Raw genomic sequence first — 18,940 nt, 5'->3', positions numbered from 1 at the left:
CAGGGACAAATGCCAAATTCAAAATGATCCGCAGAACACCGAAGAACCCCCCAGAGAGCACTGCTGTCTCAGACACGAGGCAAAATAATCCCTTCTGCTCAAGAAAACAGAGGTGAGCAGTGAGAATGCATCACAGCAAGAGCATTATTATCCAGCAGAGGCAACCTGCTAAATGCAGACTTCGTTTCCAAACCGGCCTCCTAACAGGAAATGGGAGCAAAAAGGTCCCTTCTGAGAAGATGGAGAAATAGCAGTTGGCAAAATGTCTTCACTGTGGTACACGGCAGCCTTCCCTTATATCCCCCTTTCCGCACAGTCCAACCAGAGGGAAGAAGAACCTGTTATGCATTCATGCACGTGGCAGCCGACACTAGAGCAGTCAAGGGCAGAGAGGCCCTGGCCTATGGGATTAGCCCCCAGAATTCCTGGGTTTACATACCATCCAGGCCATTGTGATGACTGTAGTTTCTTTTCCCCAAAATGCTCAGAGACGTGTGATTCGGGGTGGCTAGCATCCGCTTGGTGGTTGGGGTTTGCAGGCTTGGTGTAGATCGAATTACATTAGGTTTCTTCGAAGGATGGATCTCTGACAGGGGGAAGAAAGGTTTCTCAACTCAGAACATGGTATTAAAAATCTGTGTGCACTTACCACTGGCTAACAGGCACACATCTTATTTCTTAATGAGCTGAGAGCCAGTTCCTTACGAACCAGCCTGTTTTCCCAAGGACTTGCATAATGAATCAACTTCAAGTGCTGTTACATGGCCTTGTTTATCAAAAGGGAGCTGGTTCTGCCCCTGCTAGCTGAAGCTCTGAGCTTCATGTTGTGAGTAGAAGAAGGAAAAAAAAAAAAGCCACTTCAGAAGGTCACTTAAACACAAGATTTACTAAGGGAATAAGGCATCTGACTCTTGAAGGAATTAGAAATTCAAAGTCTATCTGGAGAGGCAGCCTCAAAGAAAACTACCTCTGCACTCCATCACACTAGGAACAAGGCATGCAGCACATCTGGTGTGTGGCAGCTTTTTGAGAAAACAGGATTCCTCCTCTGGCTCTGCAACCAGACCACAGGACCAGGGTCAGTCACTCCCGGGTCAGTCAGTGACACCGAACTTCCAATACTAGTGTTAAGAAGTAGCAGAAGGAAAGCTTTGACAGACAATGTATCACAAAACTGTAGGGTGTGTGTGGTGCATGTGTGTTTGTGTGAAGTACGCTGCTGTCAGTCACACAGCCCTGCACTACTTAATACTTTCTGGGTCAAGTAGATGGACATAAATTGCAACACTGCAGAAACTGGATTTAAGGACCTCCGTCTAACACTAAAACCAGGCGACCTCTTCTCTAAAGCTGAACCTGCTCACTGATCCTGAGTTACCACCCAGCATGCCAACCATGCACAAGCCACCCCGTCTTCCCAGGCGAGGGCCAGGATATCAGCCTCATGTACTGAAATTTAGGAAGAGCTCCACTGTCTTTACCTGTATGCCTTCCTCACTAGTGGAGGATTTTTGAGGGAAAGGCCGTATTCAAAGGCCATGTTCATCTTAGTGTTCCCTAAATAACTTAGTGTAAGTGTCTTGCACACAGTAAATACTCAGAAATGTGTTCTGTAGGGAAGTGCTTCAGTTAGTAAGGACAGCCCTGCTGTGGGTTTGTCTGGTAGAGACAGAGACCAGTTTGCCCATAGGAAGAACATATAATTACCTATGGAAATGCTAATATGCAATGTCATAGTTTATTTCTTATGATCATCTTATGATCAGATACTTTGCTTTGCAAGGTGGGAGAGGCTTCTAGGATTACACCCTGCAAGGGAACATAGTTAGAAAACTTCACAGACTAGATCACCACGAGTTAGGTCATACCTGTGATAACCATGTGATATTTTAGGGGGATATCAAAGCAAGTCTTTAGGCCCTGAAGGAATAAAATAGGAAATAAGGTGGCAAAGTAACATCAAAGAGGAAGCTGTGCACTCTGACTCTTAGGATGACCTGATACGGACCAGATAATATACTAAGTTTAAGGCTACACTTTGATTTTTAAAAGACTGGACCTCTTAAGTCTGGACACTTCGTAAGTATAAATCTTTCTGACAAAATAATAAAGTTCAATGCAACTCTGAGCACATACTTCAATTTTACTGAGAAGATGAAAAAGCAAGAATATTAGAAGCATAAAAACATAGCTCCTAGGTATAATAGGAACCATTTTTGAAACCACTATTTCACAAATTATTTATCTTAAAACTCTGCCAAAAAAAAGTTATTTCTTGGTAATGTTACATTATTATTATATTTCAAGATATAAATGGAACTACCATATTTTGTGACTTTCAAGTTAAATAACAGGATAAAAACCAGAAAGCAATACTAATGCTCCCCTCTCAAGTAACCTTAATCGGCACAACAAAACTATAAATATTGTTTAAAGGTGGTTTAAACACCAGTTTTATCTCTTTTTATTTAAAAAAAAGTACATGAATCTTTCTCTATTTAAGGGAAGGGGTGAGGTGGGTTTGCAAACAGTGGAAGATTTGTATCAAAATATTAAAAATATTCATCTTTGGGACTTCCCTGGCGGTCCAGTGGCTAAGACTTCACCTTCCAATGCAGGGGGTGCAGGTTCAATCCCTGGTTGGGGAGCTAAGATGTCACATGCCTCAGAGACAAAAAACCGAAACATGAAACAGAATATATTGTAACAAATTCAATAAAGACTTTAAAAATGGTCCCCATCAAAAAATCTTTAAAAAAAAATTCACCCTTAAGAATTCCCTGGCAGTCCAGTAGTTAGGACTCAGCATTTTCATTGTCTTGGGCCTGGATTCAATTCCTGGTCAGTAAAATAAGACCCTGCAAGCCATGTGATGCAGCCAAAAAAAAAAGAATATTCATCCTTAATTTTATAATAACTTGGGATGGTGACAGATGGTAATTAGAATTATCATGGTGATCATCCTATAATGTGTATAAATGCCAAATCATTCGTGTGGTACACCTTAAACTAATATAACATTGTAAGTCAATTATACTTCAATTAAAAAAAAAGAATATTCCTCCTCTAATAATTCAGTGATTCTCATTTTCCTCTTCTTGCTTAATCTGTATTTATATACATAAATACACATTACATTTTTATTCAATTATATTTTTAGGAAAAGTAAACCCATCTCTAACTCTGTATTATGTTCTCTGTGTGTTTTGGTAATCAAACATTTCTCAAATAAAATAAACTGACTATTCATATGAAGGTATCCAATTTCAGCTACTTGAAAGGCTTACATTTAATATAGGAATGTCAATTTTGAGTAGCCGGTGATAAGGTACAGATACTGCTCTCCAAGCTTTTCTTCTATTAAAAAATACCCACCTAAATACCCAATGATACATGCCAAAGGCTTCCTAGTGCTTTTGCTTTTCAGTGGACTTCCAGATAGATCCGCATGTCTGTCTGCATCTGAGGAGAAAGAAACACGGAGACAACCAGTGAGGCTGATTTCTCTGCCTGTGCTTCACACACCACAGAAATAAAAGGTGCAAGTGGAGAACAGCACCAAAAAATCCACCAGTTTCCTTCATAATTTTCTTTGGGGTTTAAGAATAAACTGGTTCCAGTTCTGGTTCCAGATTACTAAATGGGGTTTTACCTGGGGACCACTTGCTTTAAAGTCCCTTATGAAACAACTAACACATCTCACAAGCCCATGCTTTCTTTCCGTGTTCACACATCTGTAAATAGTGGAAATATGCTTCCTGTCTAGCCACGCCATTTCTATATTATAGTAGAAAAGCTTCCGTAAGATATGAGGTGTGATCAGTCCTAATGTAAGATAAATCTGGCATGGAAGACAAAAATGATGGCTGACAAAGGCAACAGACGTGATCAGCCCTGACCTCGATGGAATGAGTCTCTACGGAGGAGTCTTCATCTATCTCGATTAACTTTCAGTTCCATTAGATGAGCCTCCCCCAAGTAAAAATGGGCCACTTGATTTTATCACTAGTTTTCTGTCCTGCGTATCCTCTTATGATGTCATTAGCACTGAGACTGACAAGGTTTCCTGTGTGCAGACAGGTATTTCATCCAATAGTCAGAACAGTAAAATACTGTAATGGATATTTGTTCATAAAGTTCACATCACAGTCATTTCAGAGAAAAATAAAGCACACAACACAAACACTCTTTTTTAATTAGCTGTCATTAGGATGAAGAATAGATGTGAAAGATGGCTGCATCTCATACAAGTTAAGTTACAGAGTTTGAAGTGACCAAGAAATGAGTATTGAAACGTTTTTTAAATTTGCAGCTGTTGTCATAAAGCTTAACAGAGTAGCTTCAGCAGATATGACTCTGCCATGTTTATGCCTTTTGTCAAAAATGTCCCTATAGATTTTCTGTGATGGAGACCACATTTCTAGGCCTATACACAGCATCCACAGGGATTCTCTGCACAATTAGTGTTAAAATGTATAATTCAATCTGGAACTTCAAATAATTTAGAATTAAAAACTTTTTCATAAGCTCTAACCCTCTCATCAAGGAAATTCTTCTCCAATAACTACTGAACAGAAAAAGGTGGGAAAGTAGCATTTAAAAATATTGAAATAGACAAAGCACATAACGCACAGCCTGGAATCCGAATATGTATCCCAAGCACTGGCTAATTACTATGCAACCACTGACAACTATAAACGGTCCGATTTCTTCTCCTCCTACTCAGCTGATTTCCTTTGAGGAAAAATAAAATAAAATTACGAAGCTATGAAGCTTTTCACCTGTTGTTGAAAAATAGTGACGTTGCAGGCAGGAATATAAGAAGCATATTTTGGAGGAGTGATCTAAACGCTAACATGCAGCCCAAGCCCTGCAGGGATTGGACACATGTCACATTGCTATGAATTAACAGTAAGAATTCTTTCCTAGTGTTACTAATTCATTAAGAATTCAAGTTCTACTTAGGAAGAGGACATGAGAAAAATATTCTATTAATAAAGTTTCAATGAATCATCTTAGTATTTCCTCAATGTTTTGGACAAAAACCATTACTGTATTGTTAGTAATAAGATTAACTTCGCTCTTTACTGCAGTTTCTAAGGCCCAGAGCAAAACTGCCAAAGTGACTCCAAGCGATAAACTCCCACATGACTGTCACCTTGACAATAATCGAAAAAACCCATCAAGAGTTACCAACACAATACCCAAAGACCATTTCACTTTATATTAATCTGCTTTTAATTTCTCACTAAATTAGTAGGATTAATTATGCAGTGTTCTAAGTGGCAATTTACAGAGCACTTGAGTGGGAGATCAAAGCTCTTTAGAAGGATCCATCTTTCATCAATCATTATAAAGGTAGTAGTTGGTGGCAAGAAAATCAGTCTCAACCATGAATAAATCAAGATGAAAAGTGGGTGCTAAGACTATTTAACATAGAAACTGCAACCATTAAGCGATTATACTGAATACCAACAGAAAAGAGAAAAAGCTTCTGTCTGGAGGGAGTGATCATAAACAAAGACAATCAGGGCCACACTTGAGCTGGTTAAAAAAAATTGTGATTTGTACTCAAGACCAGGCCAGTGGAACCTTGTTCTCAAGTTATTCACCTAACTCTATCTAAAGAGGATTAATTAGTATGTATTAAAAGCGCACAGGGAAAGAATGCAAACTGAGAAATGCCCAAAGAAACCAGAAAGAATCAAAATCCAGCCAGAGCGAGAACATCCTCATCTCTCTCGAAACACTTGACCAAGTATGAGGCGTATTTCCGTGGCTTCTGGAAGGCCGAGCTCTACTTCCTTGAGGTAAACTTGGAAAAAAGTTGCCCATTTTTGGGCAACGCACGGCTATCTTTCTAAGATGTTGTGGAAATATTAGAGGGGAAAATAGAAAGCTTGCAAAAAGTACATACTGAATTAAAATTCACAATACTATCTCACATGAAAGTCGCTCAGTCATGTCCGACTCTGCGACTGCATGGACTATACAGTCCATGGAATGCTCCAGGCCAGAAGACTGGAGCGGGTAGCCCTTCTCTTCTCCAGGGGATCTTCCCAACCCAGGGATCGAACCCAGGTCTCCCGCATGGGCTTCAAAATTGCTATCATAGTAAAACCATTTATAGAATTTTCTTATAAGAAAATTTTCTTATAAAGGCATTTCAAACAAGACACAAAACCAATGTGCCATTAAAAAAAAAAGAAAAGATTCAACTACTTAAAAAAATACAAAACAAAACCTGCTTGGCCAATACAGATTCAACAAAATCAAGGACAAAACAAGGGAAATACTGGGTTGGCCAAAAAGTTTGTTTGGGTTCTGCCGTATGGGGAAACTTGAACAAAGTTTTTGGTCAACCCAATATTTGAATTGCAGATCAAGAGCTAACTACCTTAAAATACAATAAGTTCCCACAAGCTGGTATGATTTTTAACAGAAAACAGGCCAGGGCAAAAACAGCTGACGAAAAAGGAAATACAAACGGTTTTCAAACATATGCAAAATGTTTTACCTTATTCAAAATGAGAAATGCAAGCTGATGTAACTTACATGTCACTTACCAACTAGTTAAGGGTTTCAGAGATCAATAACACTGCTGGCAAGATTCTAGAGAAACAGGCACTCGGTAGACACTGGTGGGAGAGTAAACCATAGTTTTTCTAAGGGCAACTGGGCAGTGACTATCAAAATTCAAAATGAAAGTTGCTTGACCCAGATGTTTTACTGTTAGGGATCATATGGGATTGCAAAGAGTTGGACATGACTGAGCGCCTTAGCACGCATGCACACACACACCTGTAAGGTACATATATCACTCTTAAAAGGTATCTATATAAGAATATTTGTTGCAGGATTACTTATAATAGTGACTGGAAACAACCTAAAGTGTTTTAAAATAAGGGAACTGGCTCAAGTACAAAATACAGACTATTATGCAGCTGATAAAAGAAGAGGCAGCTCTCAATGAATTGGTATGAAATGGCCTCCAAGATCCATCAAGTAAAAAAGGCAAGGTACAGAGCAATGTAGACATTAACATCTGTACAAAAACAAAGAAGACACCTAGTTTGTTAGAGATACACATGTCATCTCTGGATACTTGAGACACTGATGACAACGGTTAGCTCTAAAAAAGGTATGAACGCAAATGGTGTTGATTTGGCCTAAGACTTGTAGCCATTTTTCTTCCTTTAGAAAAATTTAAAAACATCCATTCGAAGACAAGTTTTTACTAAAATAACAGACTATCAAAATAAATAAGCCAGAACTGTTCTCTCTTAAAGTTAGAACTTAAAATTTCAAAAACTTTATATAATTATTAATAGTAACTTTTGCTGAGAAACCTCTAGAAAACTCAAAATATATATAACAAGTTTCTTCTGAATATGGGCCCCTGGAATACATCTGAAATTGAATTAGCATGTTCAGAGAAAAAGGGCTCCAGGTTCCCCTTTGAAGACATTCATTCTGGGGAATGGTTCTGTCATTAAAGTTCAGTGTATTATCAACTCAAAAACTACTTAATTATTCATGTAAGCTACAGAGGGGGCACCTAAGTCATTTGGATCCACTTCTCTAGAAACTTCTGCTTCATCTATTGAATGCTAACATATTGCTCGTATTTAACCCCAGTCTCTGTATCCTAAGTCTCAGATAGAAACCATGTGCTCATCAGGCATTGGGTGATTTTACAGATTTTTGACAAGTTATCCAGTAAACTCAGTGGTGATGTCTGATAACAGTAACAAAGGAGGAACACCATCATCGTTACATCATGGCATTTTTTTAATGAGGGGAGGGGTGTCAAGAGGGAGAAGAGACAGGCTATCGAAACCTGATGCTGTGTTACAACCATGCAGTCGGTCTGCGAATCTTGTCAAGGACATCATACTTTTCTTTCTCAAGTGTTTTGGTTTTGGGTCCTGCAATCCACTTGTATTAAGCACTATTTACATGGTAGAACTGGTTCAGGCTCTGTACTTACATTAGTAATTTTCAGCATGGACTTACATAATCACATATAAAGGTATATTATTAAAATAAATAGGTATTTTGGGGTTTGGAACTGTGAATCATTTTATATCTATATCTATAAAACACATGTTGGTTATACCATATGTTTATTTCAGGTTAAAAATTTTTTAAAATAGGAAATATATTCCCATGACTCAAAATTGAAAAAGTTTAGAAAGATGAACAGTAGTAAGTTTCCTTCCCACCGCTTTCCCTCAGCCTCCCAGTTTTCCTTTCTGAGGACAATACTCTTACATTTTCCTTGAGATACTTTATGGACATGCAAACAAAGATTCACCTACTGACTCTACTGTATTCTTTGACACCCATTTCTTAATGAAAATAAAGGTCAGAGAGTGCTGCTGTTAACAACAAAAATCCCTCTACACAAGAATTAGCTCGTGAAAACTCAAAGGTATGACTATGCTCTCCCTCACGTAATTGAGAATTTATCTATTCGGCTCCCCACTTCTTCACTCTTACACCATCTGTCATCCCATAAACTCTGGCTATGATACTGCTGTAGTGGTGGTGCCAAGGCCAGAAGCCACAGGCATCAACTTCTGCAGTTCTTACAAGAGGAAGAATCTCAAGTTCACAGGGAAAACGATTTTCCTTTTCCAATATTATGAAGAATTATACTAAACATATAAATTGGAGCTCTTGATCCATCAATACCTTTAGAATTATTAACTTTCACCTGATCTGAAAGTGCATTCATACTGCATCATAGTGACTTAACTTTTATGGGGAGGGACAGGGTCACCACTACCTTTGAGAAACCAAGGAAAGCTTATATAAAAAAAAATAATAATAATATAGCTTTACCCTCCCTCTGGACCACAAACATGGTTGTGTACAGACATCAGGTTATTAACACCTAATCTTACTAACAAGCCAAGATCAAAGAAATCTGCTAAACAGGTTGTAACAAGGTACACATATGAGAAGATGATGCAAGAAGCAATCAGATGCTAGGAAGAATTCATCAGCTGCTTGCTGGTTGCGGGGACCAGGACTGAGAACACGGCTGGTGAAACTTTTACATTTTAAGTTGCAAGGTAAAATTATTCTGAGAATCTGATTCTATAAACTTGATCAATGAAGCTAACTACAAAATAAAATATGCCCCTTGAATCTCATCACAACAAACGCCTCTTTTATTATGATCATCATCATTATGATAGCTACATTTGTAGCTAGCAAGACTGAATAGCAAGACTGAATGTGTTGAAAATGTGAGTAATAAAATGATGTGTTATATACCAATACATATGGTATATAATTATGAAATGGAAGCCAAACTGGACAAATAGAATCCTCAACCACAAATTCAGACACTAGCTTGTAAAAATTAAATGTTTTTCAGAAAATTCACCCAAAAGACTTTAAAATTCATTTATAGCTTGTTAAATCTTCTAATTTGTTATGAAACACTGAATTTCCAGAATATTATATAACTGTAAAGGATTTGTGGGAAACTGAGAAGTTTACAAATTGGCAATATTGGAAATATAATACAGGTAATTGAATCTTGACCCTTTTTAGTGGCACGGCCTTTCAACTGCAACAAATCAAAATGAGGTGACAGAAAAAAACATACTTCACTGAAGAATCATCAAAATAAAGACAATTTGCAAATTAACTGAGAAATTAACAGAAGCTTAATCAGAAAAAGCTTCCTCAGAAGTCAATTAAGTTGGTGATGGTTTCTTTTCCATTCATAGAAACAAAGATGATCCTGGAGCCTGGCCAATTTTAATGGGAGAATTGCATTCATTTTCTTTCTTGTAACATTTTTTATTCCTTATATTTAAGAAATTATTTATAAAAAATATGTCTTTTAAATCAGCTAAGCAGTTTAGGTAGATATAAATATTTTCTAGTTTCTTAAAATGGTAAGAAAATGATAACGTAAATCCATGATCTCAGAAACACTAGCACAAAAGTAGCATGAAACGTCAGTACATATGCCTACGTTCTCAAACACACGAGTCTCGTGCGGCTAGGTTTGCCCCCATGGGATGCAGAGGCTACTCCCAATTTCTACTCTCTACCAAGCACTCTTGTTCTTTTAAAGCTTTTACCTGTATGTTTTAAAGCCTTTCAACTATTCTGCTGAAAATTATCTTCAGGAACAAAAACCACTTTTCAACCATCACTCCTTTTACAGAAACCTTCTTTAAATCAAAATGGAATGCCTCATAATAATACATTTTTCATGATAAAGTATCTACAGAATTTCTTTAAGATTTCCCATCTATTAAGCCACACAGCAAGTTTTCTTATCCCATAGGGGAAAAAGCTTGCATGGCTCTAACATGCTAACCAGGAATGTAACTAAAAGTAACAAGGCTAGAATCAGAGCTCACAGACAAATTATGGACACGTTTAGGGGTACGTGGTAATATGAGAACAACCTGCAATTCACTGGAACATATGACATTTGTTCTAACAACAACACACATAAGCAAGACTGAGTGTGCTGAAAATGTGAGTAATAAAATGATGTGTTACATACTAATACATATGGTATATAATTATGAAATGGAAGCCAAACTGGACAAATAGAATGCTCAACCACAAATTCAGACACTAGCTTGTAAAAATTAAATGTTTTTCAGAAAATTCACCCAAAAGACTTTAAAATTCATTTATAGCTTGTTAAATCTTCTAATTTGTTATGAAACACTGAATTTCCAGAATATTATATAACTGTAAAGGGTTTTTTGGAAACTGAGAAGTTTATAAAGACGTACAATTTCTCATTAGTGCAAATTGGCAAGCTTTATTCTACGTTAGGGGTAAAGGTGCTTCCCCAATAAGGGCTTTTAGGCAACTCCATCACAAAACCCCACTGGGTAGGATCACCTCCCATCTATCTTTTGCTGAGAACTACTTTCTCACAAAGACTGCAGAAGTTTCAATGTTTCCTTTTCAGGTTGGCGTGATACAAATGGCAGCAGACAAAACAATGTTAAAAAAAAAAAACAAAAGGCTGCACACAAGAACTTATGTTTATTGCAAACAAAAATAAAAACAGAGAGAGGGAAGAGAGAAGATGGTCAGAAGCACAACATATAAGGTTAAGAATTTAAAAGCATCTTACATTCTGCCCTAATGGCAGCATAATTAATAGGAACAAACGGCCGTCTTGCTGCCTGCCGCAGCCGGAGGGTATTTTTGCAGACCTGCCGAGCAAATTTTGTGAAATATGTAGTGTGAAGGAAGAAAGCTTGACGGGTCTTCACTGCAGACTTCGGGCTCCCAGTGTTTCGGACTGGCATCCCCTGCATGGCCTGGCGAGACATATGACTTCTAACTCGCGGGTCCTGTAAATCAGACACCAACAGATGTGTGAAGACCAGAATGTGTCACATACATACTCCTTGCACTCTGCTCAAAGAAAAGGGCAAGTTTTACGTCTTTCACTGAAGAATATATGACTTACTACAGGGGGAGAGAGTTTTGAAGTGTGTCCTTTGGAGTAGGAGGTGGGGACTAGGTGAAAGTGGGTGTGTGTGATCCTACTCTTTTTCCTCCTAAACTGACCTTAGCAATCCCAAATCATATTCACAACAGTCAGAAATCGCCAGGAGTAACATTATTATTATTTTAATATTGAAGTGTGTTAGTCGCTCAGTTGTGTCCAACTCCTTGTGACCCCATGGACTAGCCCACCAGGGTCCTCTGGCCATGGGATGCTCCAGGCAAGAATACTGGAGTGGGTAGCCATTCCCTTCTCCAGGGGATCTTCCTGACCCAGGAAGTGAACCCAGGTCTCCTGCATTACAGTGGATTCATTACCATCAGGGAAGTCCAAAATATTGAAGTGAAGGTCCTTAAATCTTGCTAGTTCTCAATAGGTAAATACCTATTATCTGCCATCTATGAGAATTTTACCAAATCATATTTAAACTGTTGTTCACCCCAAGATTGAGTCCATGCTTTCCTGTTTTACCTATGATAGCTCAGGAATAGGAAGAATGCTCAATTTGTATTTATCACTTTATGCAATAAAGCATATTTTCAACATGCTAAAGGTTGCAAACTGTTTCCAAAAAAGCCATTAAAACCAATATTTAACTTGTAGGCTCTCTTCTCATGCTAACATGTCCCACACACATTGTTCTTCTTCTGTCTGAATAATCAATCTCTTAAGACCAATATTTTGAATACCTGAAAAAACTGGATTTGTCCCTGCCCCTCTCTCCACACCTACCCTAAACATTCCAGTACCATGCTTAGCTTTAATAGCTTTGTTTAAGTTTGCCTGTACTCTATTTCTGTTTGTGAGGCGTGATTCAGGTGCTGAAAAACATGACATTTCTCAACACTAAAAAGACCACTGCTTGTGTACCTCGGTGGCTGGGCTAGGAGGTAACTTCTCCTCTTCCGACTGGGTGGGCATCTTCAGGCCTCCGTATTTTTTCCAATAGAGCCAACAGGTTGCACATAACCTACACTGCATATTAGGTGGGCCCCAAGAATACCACTGATGAGACTGTGTAGCTAAAGATGGAGGAAAAAATAAGTAAAATAAGAATGTGATATAACTTGTAACAGCAATACATATACAGATAAACATTTGAAAAATAGTCCAAAGCCATCTTTAGTTTACAATCTTATTTTTCTTCTCCCAGTTTACCCAGCAAACAGGAACGTCTGATACATGCATATATTTTTCAAGTCAGAATTCATTCAGCCATTTATTTCTCTATATATCAAATGCCTGTGACCCTTATTAAGTGCCCTCTATTACACATTATGCTGCTGAAGGAATTTTTGTTGGTTCATTAAAAACATCCTCTATTGTGTACATTTCTGGAGGTAAGTTATCAGGAAGGTATTAAACTAAATCCTGGTTTCCAAACCTTTGGTTCAGAAACTAGCTCCAGGTTTAAGGTGCTTAGAGGAACTCCCACAGATAAAGGTAGAAGTTGGACAGAAGTAGGTTATCTGTTTTTCATTCCTTTCTTTTAATCAATAGATAAAATAATTATTTCATTTTTTCTCTCTTTAGAAATGGAATCCGTTTCAAGACTTTAAGTCCCTATCAAGTGAGCACGTGCAGCAGAGATCACAGCACGCTTACAACCTGAGAGCTCAGCTGATTTATTCCTGAGCTGAACACTACAGACCTGTGTTATTTTGCTCTGAAGTTTAAATTACTGCCATATAACAATTTAAGTATTCCCACAATGGATCTGAAGTTTAAGACAGAAAACACTGAATATTTTCTGCCCTTGACCTGCAACGTTGCCTTCATCAGGTTAACATGTTCAAACACCACATCAGGGTTATCAACTGACACTTCACAAGACAATGTCAAAAAGGGAAGATATAGTGACCACTATAGTCATACTGCTTCTTATGAACCCCACCATGTGTTATTCTGGGGGGACTCCTGGCAAACACTAACCTAAAAATGTTCCCTCTTGTAATTTAAAACCAAATAGTCAAATAAGTCAAGCTGAGTTTTTTTAAACACAAATTTTAAGAATTCTAAATATTAGTCATGGACTTATTTTGGATTCTGAATATAAAATTTCACTTGTATTTAAATACGTATTTTTATCCAAATTAATCATGACATGTCATTTTATTTTATTTATTTATTTTTTGACATGTCATTTTAATATGTCAACAAATGCCTTTCTCTTTATACAATTAACTAAATTCAATTAAAGACTGACAAATAGAAAACACCAAATTCTTCCTATAAAGATAAATTTGGTACATATATTATATTGAAATATAATTATAATAGATAATTTAATACATGGACCTCAAAGATTATAAAATTAAAACTGCTTTTTTGTCATGCACATATAAAAATGGTGGAATAATTATTTAAAGGGATATGTGAGACTACATATAAGATGAAAGGGGGTTTGTAAAGCAAAAATAAGACACATTAAGCCACTAGCATTTCTTTAAGAGTCTTTCTACTTTCGCTTAAATATAAATGAAGTTCAAAAATCTAAGATTTCTCCCAATGCCAAAAGAGCTACACAATCCATGTAAAATTTTGACCAAAAGAATCTAATTTTCCACAAAGTGTTTCCCTTTGCGCTCTCATGGTACAAAAAAATGGTTAGGAATGTGCTGTTTCTATGAAGACAGCAAGCTGTCCGGCTCACACCTTTCTTGGTTGTAGGAAAGATAATTACGCGATTTGGCTTTAAAAGCCTTTCCTAATGCTGGAGCCTGGCATGGGGCATGGAGCAGAGTTAAAAACGCCCCTCATGCCTGTGGCCTCAGTGCAGCGGCTACTCCCTCCCTAGGGAGCTGCTGAGAGACAAGAACTGGGCGCCAAGTAGACGTTGTCCTTCCCTCTTCCACGCCAGGCTGCTCTGACCGGAAGGACATATGGATGATTTTTAGTCAATGTTGTGTCCTTCCTTCTTCCACACCAAGCTGCTCTGACTGGAAGGACATATGGATGATTGTGTCACCATAGCCCCGTTTAAGAGACTATATTGTTGTTCAAGGTTTTAAAGAAATATAAAAAATGTATCTGGGACCTCCATGACAGTCCAGTGGTTAAGACTCAGCATCACCACTGCAGAGGACATGGCTTCAACCCCTGGTCAGGGAACTAAGATTCCACATGCAGAGAGGTGCAGCCAAAAAAGAAAAAGTATCGACCACTTAACAGTTCATCTCACCACCTCAATTTAACATTCAAGGCAAATATAATGCTGCCGGCATCAGGTAGTTTTTTTTAACAAGGATAAATACTGATAAATACACTGGGGCCCTGAGACCAAGAGTATCATAAAGCAGCATCTCCCAAGCCAGTGCTCTAAGGGAACTGGTCTGAGGACTATAAATAGCAGTTTCTAGCAGTAAGTCCTTCCTACAAAGTTATGTGGAGCCTTTAATTTGTCAAAATATACCGAGAAACACCAAAATGTATATTGGCATATTTCATGGGACCATGGTTTGCACAAAGCTAGTAACAGGTCTGAATGCAGCTTAGCCCGCACTGCTGTGGAATACTCAACAAACCCAGAACACCACAGAAGCACATCAGAGGAACCTAACACCTAAACTGAGCGTCCAAGCGGAAGGTAAGGATGGGCATCTATTCACTCTGAGGCTACCTTATCCTGCTCTCCATGCAAGGCTGACTCCCACACCTCCCACCAGATGCTGCCAGCACAGTTCCTGGGGGAGTAGGGGGTGGAGTGGGGAATAAGCCCTGCTGGAGAAAACTCACCGTAGCAGCTCTCACAGGCTCGCCCGAGGAGAGGGTTTTGTGGCTGGAATGTGGTTCCCACAGCTCCATTCACAGCACCAGGTTTGCCATTGCTGGTGGATATTTGGTTGGGATTTGGTTTGCTGCTTTCAATGAAATATAAAGTGAAGTGATAAAAATGACTTGTGTAACAAGGTAGAAGGCTCTACATTTCATTACTGATTTATCTTAACCACACATAAACATGTGAATGTTTGATGAAGAAGAAATTTAAATGAACCCAAACCATTTATCTTTACAAACCGAGGCTATGTAAAAACCAATCTCATAAGCATGACACTCACAAAATAAGTAGTCATGTATCTTCCTCATCCAGACATAATTTCCTTAGGATACTGTTTGAAATTTTGGAAAATGCAAGTTATTAAATATTACTTATCATGACAAAATAATTTCTGGATTAAATAAATTAGGCAGTGTGCAGTGTTTAGGGAAAACCACTGCCCATTCCTGCCACTAGAGTGACAGCTGCTGACCCTACGCATTGGCTCTCGAGGGAACTGCACAAAAGCTGCATGTCAACAGTGACACTGTGGATACCAGCTGGGCTTACTGGGAGAGGTAAACGCATTTCAGGAGACTGTGACCACTCATCATTTCTATTATGCTTGAATTTTTATGAACATGATTACAGAGCACTTGAAATTAGAAAAACCAATAAGCGTATCCAAGGCATTTCTTTTTAAGAGGAAAAAGGTAACATCTATCAGATTTTCAGAAGCCATAATTCCTCAGAATCATGTAGCCTGGACTGTTTTGGTATGTACTGTGCCAACATGGTTCGCTTTTTCCCATCTGGGGTAGCCTAACTGCCCTGCGTATCAGTCACGCCCAAGAACACTGTCCACCTAGGTGTACACACTATGTCCTCAAGTACAGTCTTAATTCACCTAACATATATTTATTCAGGGTCCAGTAAAGAAAAGTGCTGACATCAAGCAACTTTCATTCTAGAGGTGCTTTCATGTCTATATGCTGGGCAGAATATAAACAAAATAAATTAGCAAATTATTTGTTAGTAATGAATGCTGAATGACTACATGTAGACTATATATATTCCTATGGCCAGTGAAGTAAAGAGAGTTCACAACTATTAAGAAAGACATTTGAAGTTTCAGCAGAGAGTAGACTCATGAGTTTCCTTTTTGCTCTTTCTCATTCCCACACTTACATTTACCAGTGAAAGCCTAATATGTAAACTTGACCTGAGGACAAATTAAGATTTCTTTCTGCCAGTGATACTATAACTCTTTTTTTTTTTTTTTTTTTTGATACTATAACTCTTAAGTGAAACTAACCTCTGTGTGCACTGAAAGCTCTATTCTATAAACAGGGCTATTATTTATTCTTATCTGTGCCAGCAATGTATTTTGAAGACAAATTGGAACCACACAAAAAGTATTTCTCCTCTATAGATTTCAGTTGGAAACATGCAAAATTAAAAGTGGTGATTAACAATGACTAAGATTTCCAAGGGTATGTAAAAATCTACTATACATAGATAGAAATGATACCCCTTGAAGTCAAATGGCTGATAATGTCAATTTCAGAAGACTTTCTCTAAATATGAAAATATGTGACATTTAACACAGGGCCAAATATATATGTGTTAAAAGAGAGCTAATACAAATTTACAGTTGAGCAGCCTGAAAAAAGCCAGAGAGTAAACACAACTTCAGTTGTTCAAATGAATCTAGAATGTTATGTGGCTGAATAAACGACTGACTTTAATTATAATAATCACAAAACGAAAATGAGTATGCAAAGGTGGAATATAGACAGGTCAACCACTACACATATACTTTTCAAAACCAAGAACCTATAGATTAATTCTCAGGGGACAAATCGTTGATGCTAATGTGACAATTTTAATAAAGTTTTAAAAGCTGCATTATATGAAGCTGCCCTTCCTTTTAGCTAATGCCCAAATCCTTCCTCCCTTCCTTTGTGCTCCAGACTCCAGCCCTCCTGCCCTCTTGAGAACTTTGTACACTTGATTCTCTTTCCTGGACCCAAATTTACCATGGAAACATATCTCTCCTATTAAAAAAAAAACAAAAACTCCATTACTCCATCCAGACTCAACCCTCAACACCAGGAACTTGCCTTTTCAGCCAATTCTCTTGAGAGCTGCCAATCTTCACTGTCACCAACCACCTCCATCTTGCTACTTTCCCTGGCTATTTTTCACTAGCATTTGACGCTGTTAACCTCTTTCCCTCCTTGAAAGATACCCCTCTCTCGGGCTGTGTGATAAGGCACTCACGTGGCTATTCTTTTTTCGGCTATCATACTCTATCTGATATAGAAATACTAGATTTCCTCAAGTTTGGTCCAAGGCTCTAATTTCTTATTACTCTAAGAAATCTGTAGTTTTAAGAACAATATTCCATGCAAATGAAGCTCAAATTTGGACCTCTAGCCCAGAACTTTCTTCTGAGTTTAAGAACAATATGTCTGACAACATACTTAACACCTCTTTTTGAAGAAAGCAAACTCAAAATGACCCAACCTGGTTCTCTGCTGCAGCTTCTCATCATGGTGAACAGCACAGCAATCCACCTAATTAAGCTAGCCAGAAACCTGGGATTCAACATCTCCCCTCCACCCCTCCATACAAGTCAATCACCTCCAAGTAGCATGCACTGTCCAGGCCACAGGTCTAGGTCAAGTTGTTATCATCTTTCTTCTCCAAGAACTTCATAAATGGTGTCCTTACAGCCACTCCCCTGACTCCCCAAACCATTTTCCAAAATACAGCCAGTCATCTTAAAGCGCATACAATTCTGATCATGACACGTCCTTGTTTCAAATCCAACTCCAGTGTTCATCAGAGGGCTACCCCTGGCCCCTGCCCACCATATTGGCCTCTCGTGGCTCACCACTCTCTTCATATCAGCCACACTGCCTTTCTCTCTGCTCCTTAACTATATTCTGCCCCTTCCCATCTCATGATTCCATCAGCCTGGAAAGCCCCCATCACCCAGTTAATCTCTTGCCTAGAGTTCACTCAAACTCACCTTCCACAAGGAATCTTCCCTGACAGCACCACCTGAGTGTGGTCCCCAGGATAAGCTCTCACACAAGCTCTTCTTCTCCACCACAGTACTCATCACACTGGGTGACTAGCTGTTTGGCCTCTGTCTCCCCCACACTAGAATGCAGGCTCCAGAAGACCACCTGTCTTCCTAACTGATCCACCTCTAGTACTGAACAGAGTGCTTCACATACAGGAGACTGTCAGGTTCAAACAAGCAAGAGTAAAGAACAACTCTCGGTCCTGTGGTTAGGACTCTGCTTTCACTACTGCAGTGCGGACTCCTGTCGGATCCCTGGTGTGTGACAAGCCATGTGGTACGGTCAAAATCCAACTCAATCTACAATCTGTTCTAAAATAATATTTCAGAGTTGATTGGGAAATTGTTCAAAGAACTCAGATTCTTATCCAACTCAACAATACAGATTCATAACTTCTATTTACATATATGATTTACAGAACACGGCTGTTCTGTAAACACTTTATTTACAAAAACTGGTGGCAGGTGAGATTTGACCCACAGACTAGTCTTCAACTTAGATCAAGACTCCAAAGTCAATGCAAAACTGAATAGAAACAATTAGCTGTGGTATTTGGTGAATACTAGCTACTTTTCCTGT

At 38.4% G+C, this 18,940-nt stretch overlaps 1 protein-coding gene across 9 annotated transcripts in view; it reads right to left on the bottom strand.

Moving 5' to 3' along the window:
- MTA3 (metastasis associated 1 family member 3) overlaps nt 1–18,940 on the bottom strand; it is a 213,727-nt gene that overhangs the window by 17,015 nt on the left and 177,772 nt on the right. For 5 of the 9 annotated variants that reach the window (XR_011569226.1, XM_070798561.1, XM_070798556.1 and 2 more), the window contains exons 12-16: nt 15,245–15,369; nt 12,380–12,531; nt 11,129–11,351; nt 3,376–3,462; nt 440–586 (exon numbers count right to left, since the gene is read on the bottom strand). Coding sequence is in view for 8 of the 9 variants with exons in the window: in XM_070798561.1 (XP_070654662.1) it covers nt 440–586; nt 3,376–3,462; nt 11,129–11,351; nt 12,380–12,531; nt 15,245–15,369 (734 nt within the window). In the remaining variant the exon portion in view is untranslated. Of the gene's footprint in view, nt 1–439; nt 587–3,375; nt 3,463–11,018; nt 11,352–12,379; nt 12,532–15,244; nt 15,370–18,940 lie in introns of those variants that run through there. The other 4 variants (XM_070798557.1, XM_070798560.1, XM_070798562.1 and 1 more) reach the window with 3 other exon arrangements.

This window comes from Bos indicus, chromosome 11, assembly GCF_029378745.1.
Source record: "Bos indicus isolate NIAB-ARS_2022 breed Sahiwal x Tharparkar chromosome 11, NIAB-ARS_B.indTharparkar_mat_pri_1.0, whole genome shotgun sequence".
Lineage (NCBI taxonomy): Eukaryota > Metazoa > Chordata > Mammalia > Artiodactyla > Bovidae > Bos > Bos indicus.
This window is presented reverse-complemented; position numbering and strand designations above follow the sequence as displayed.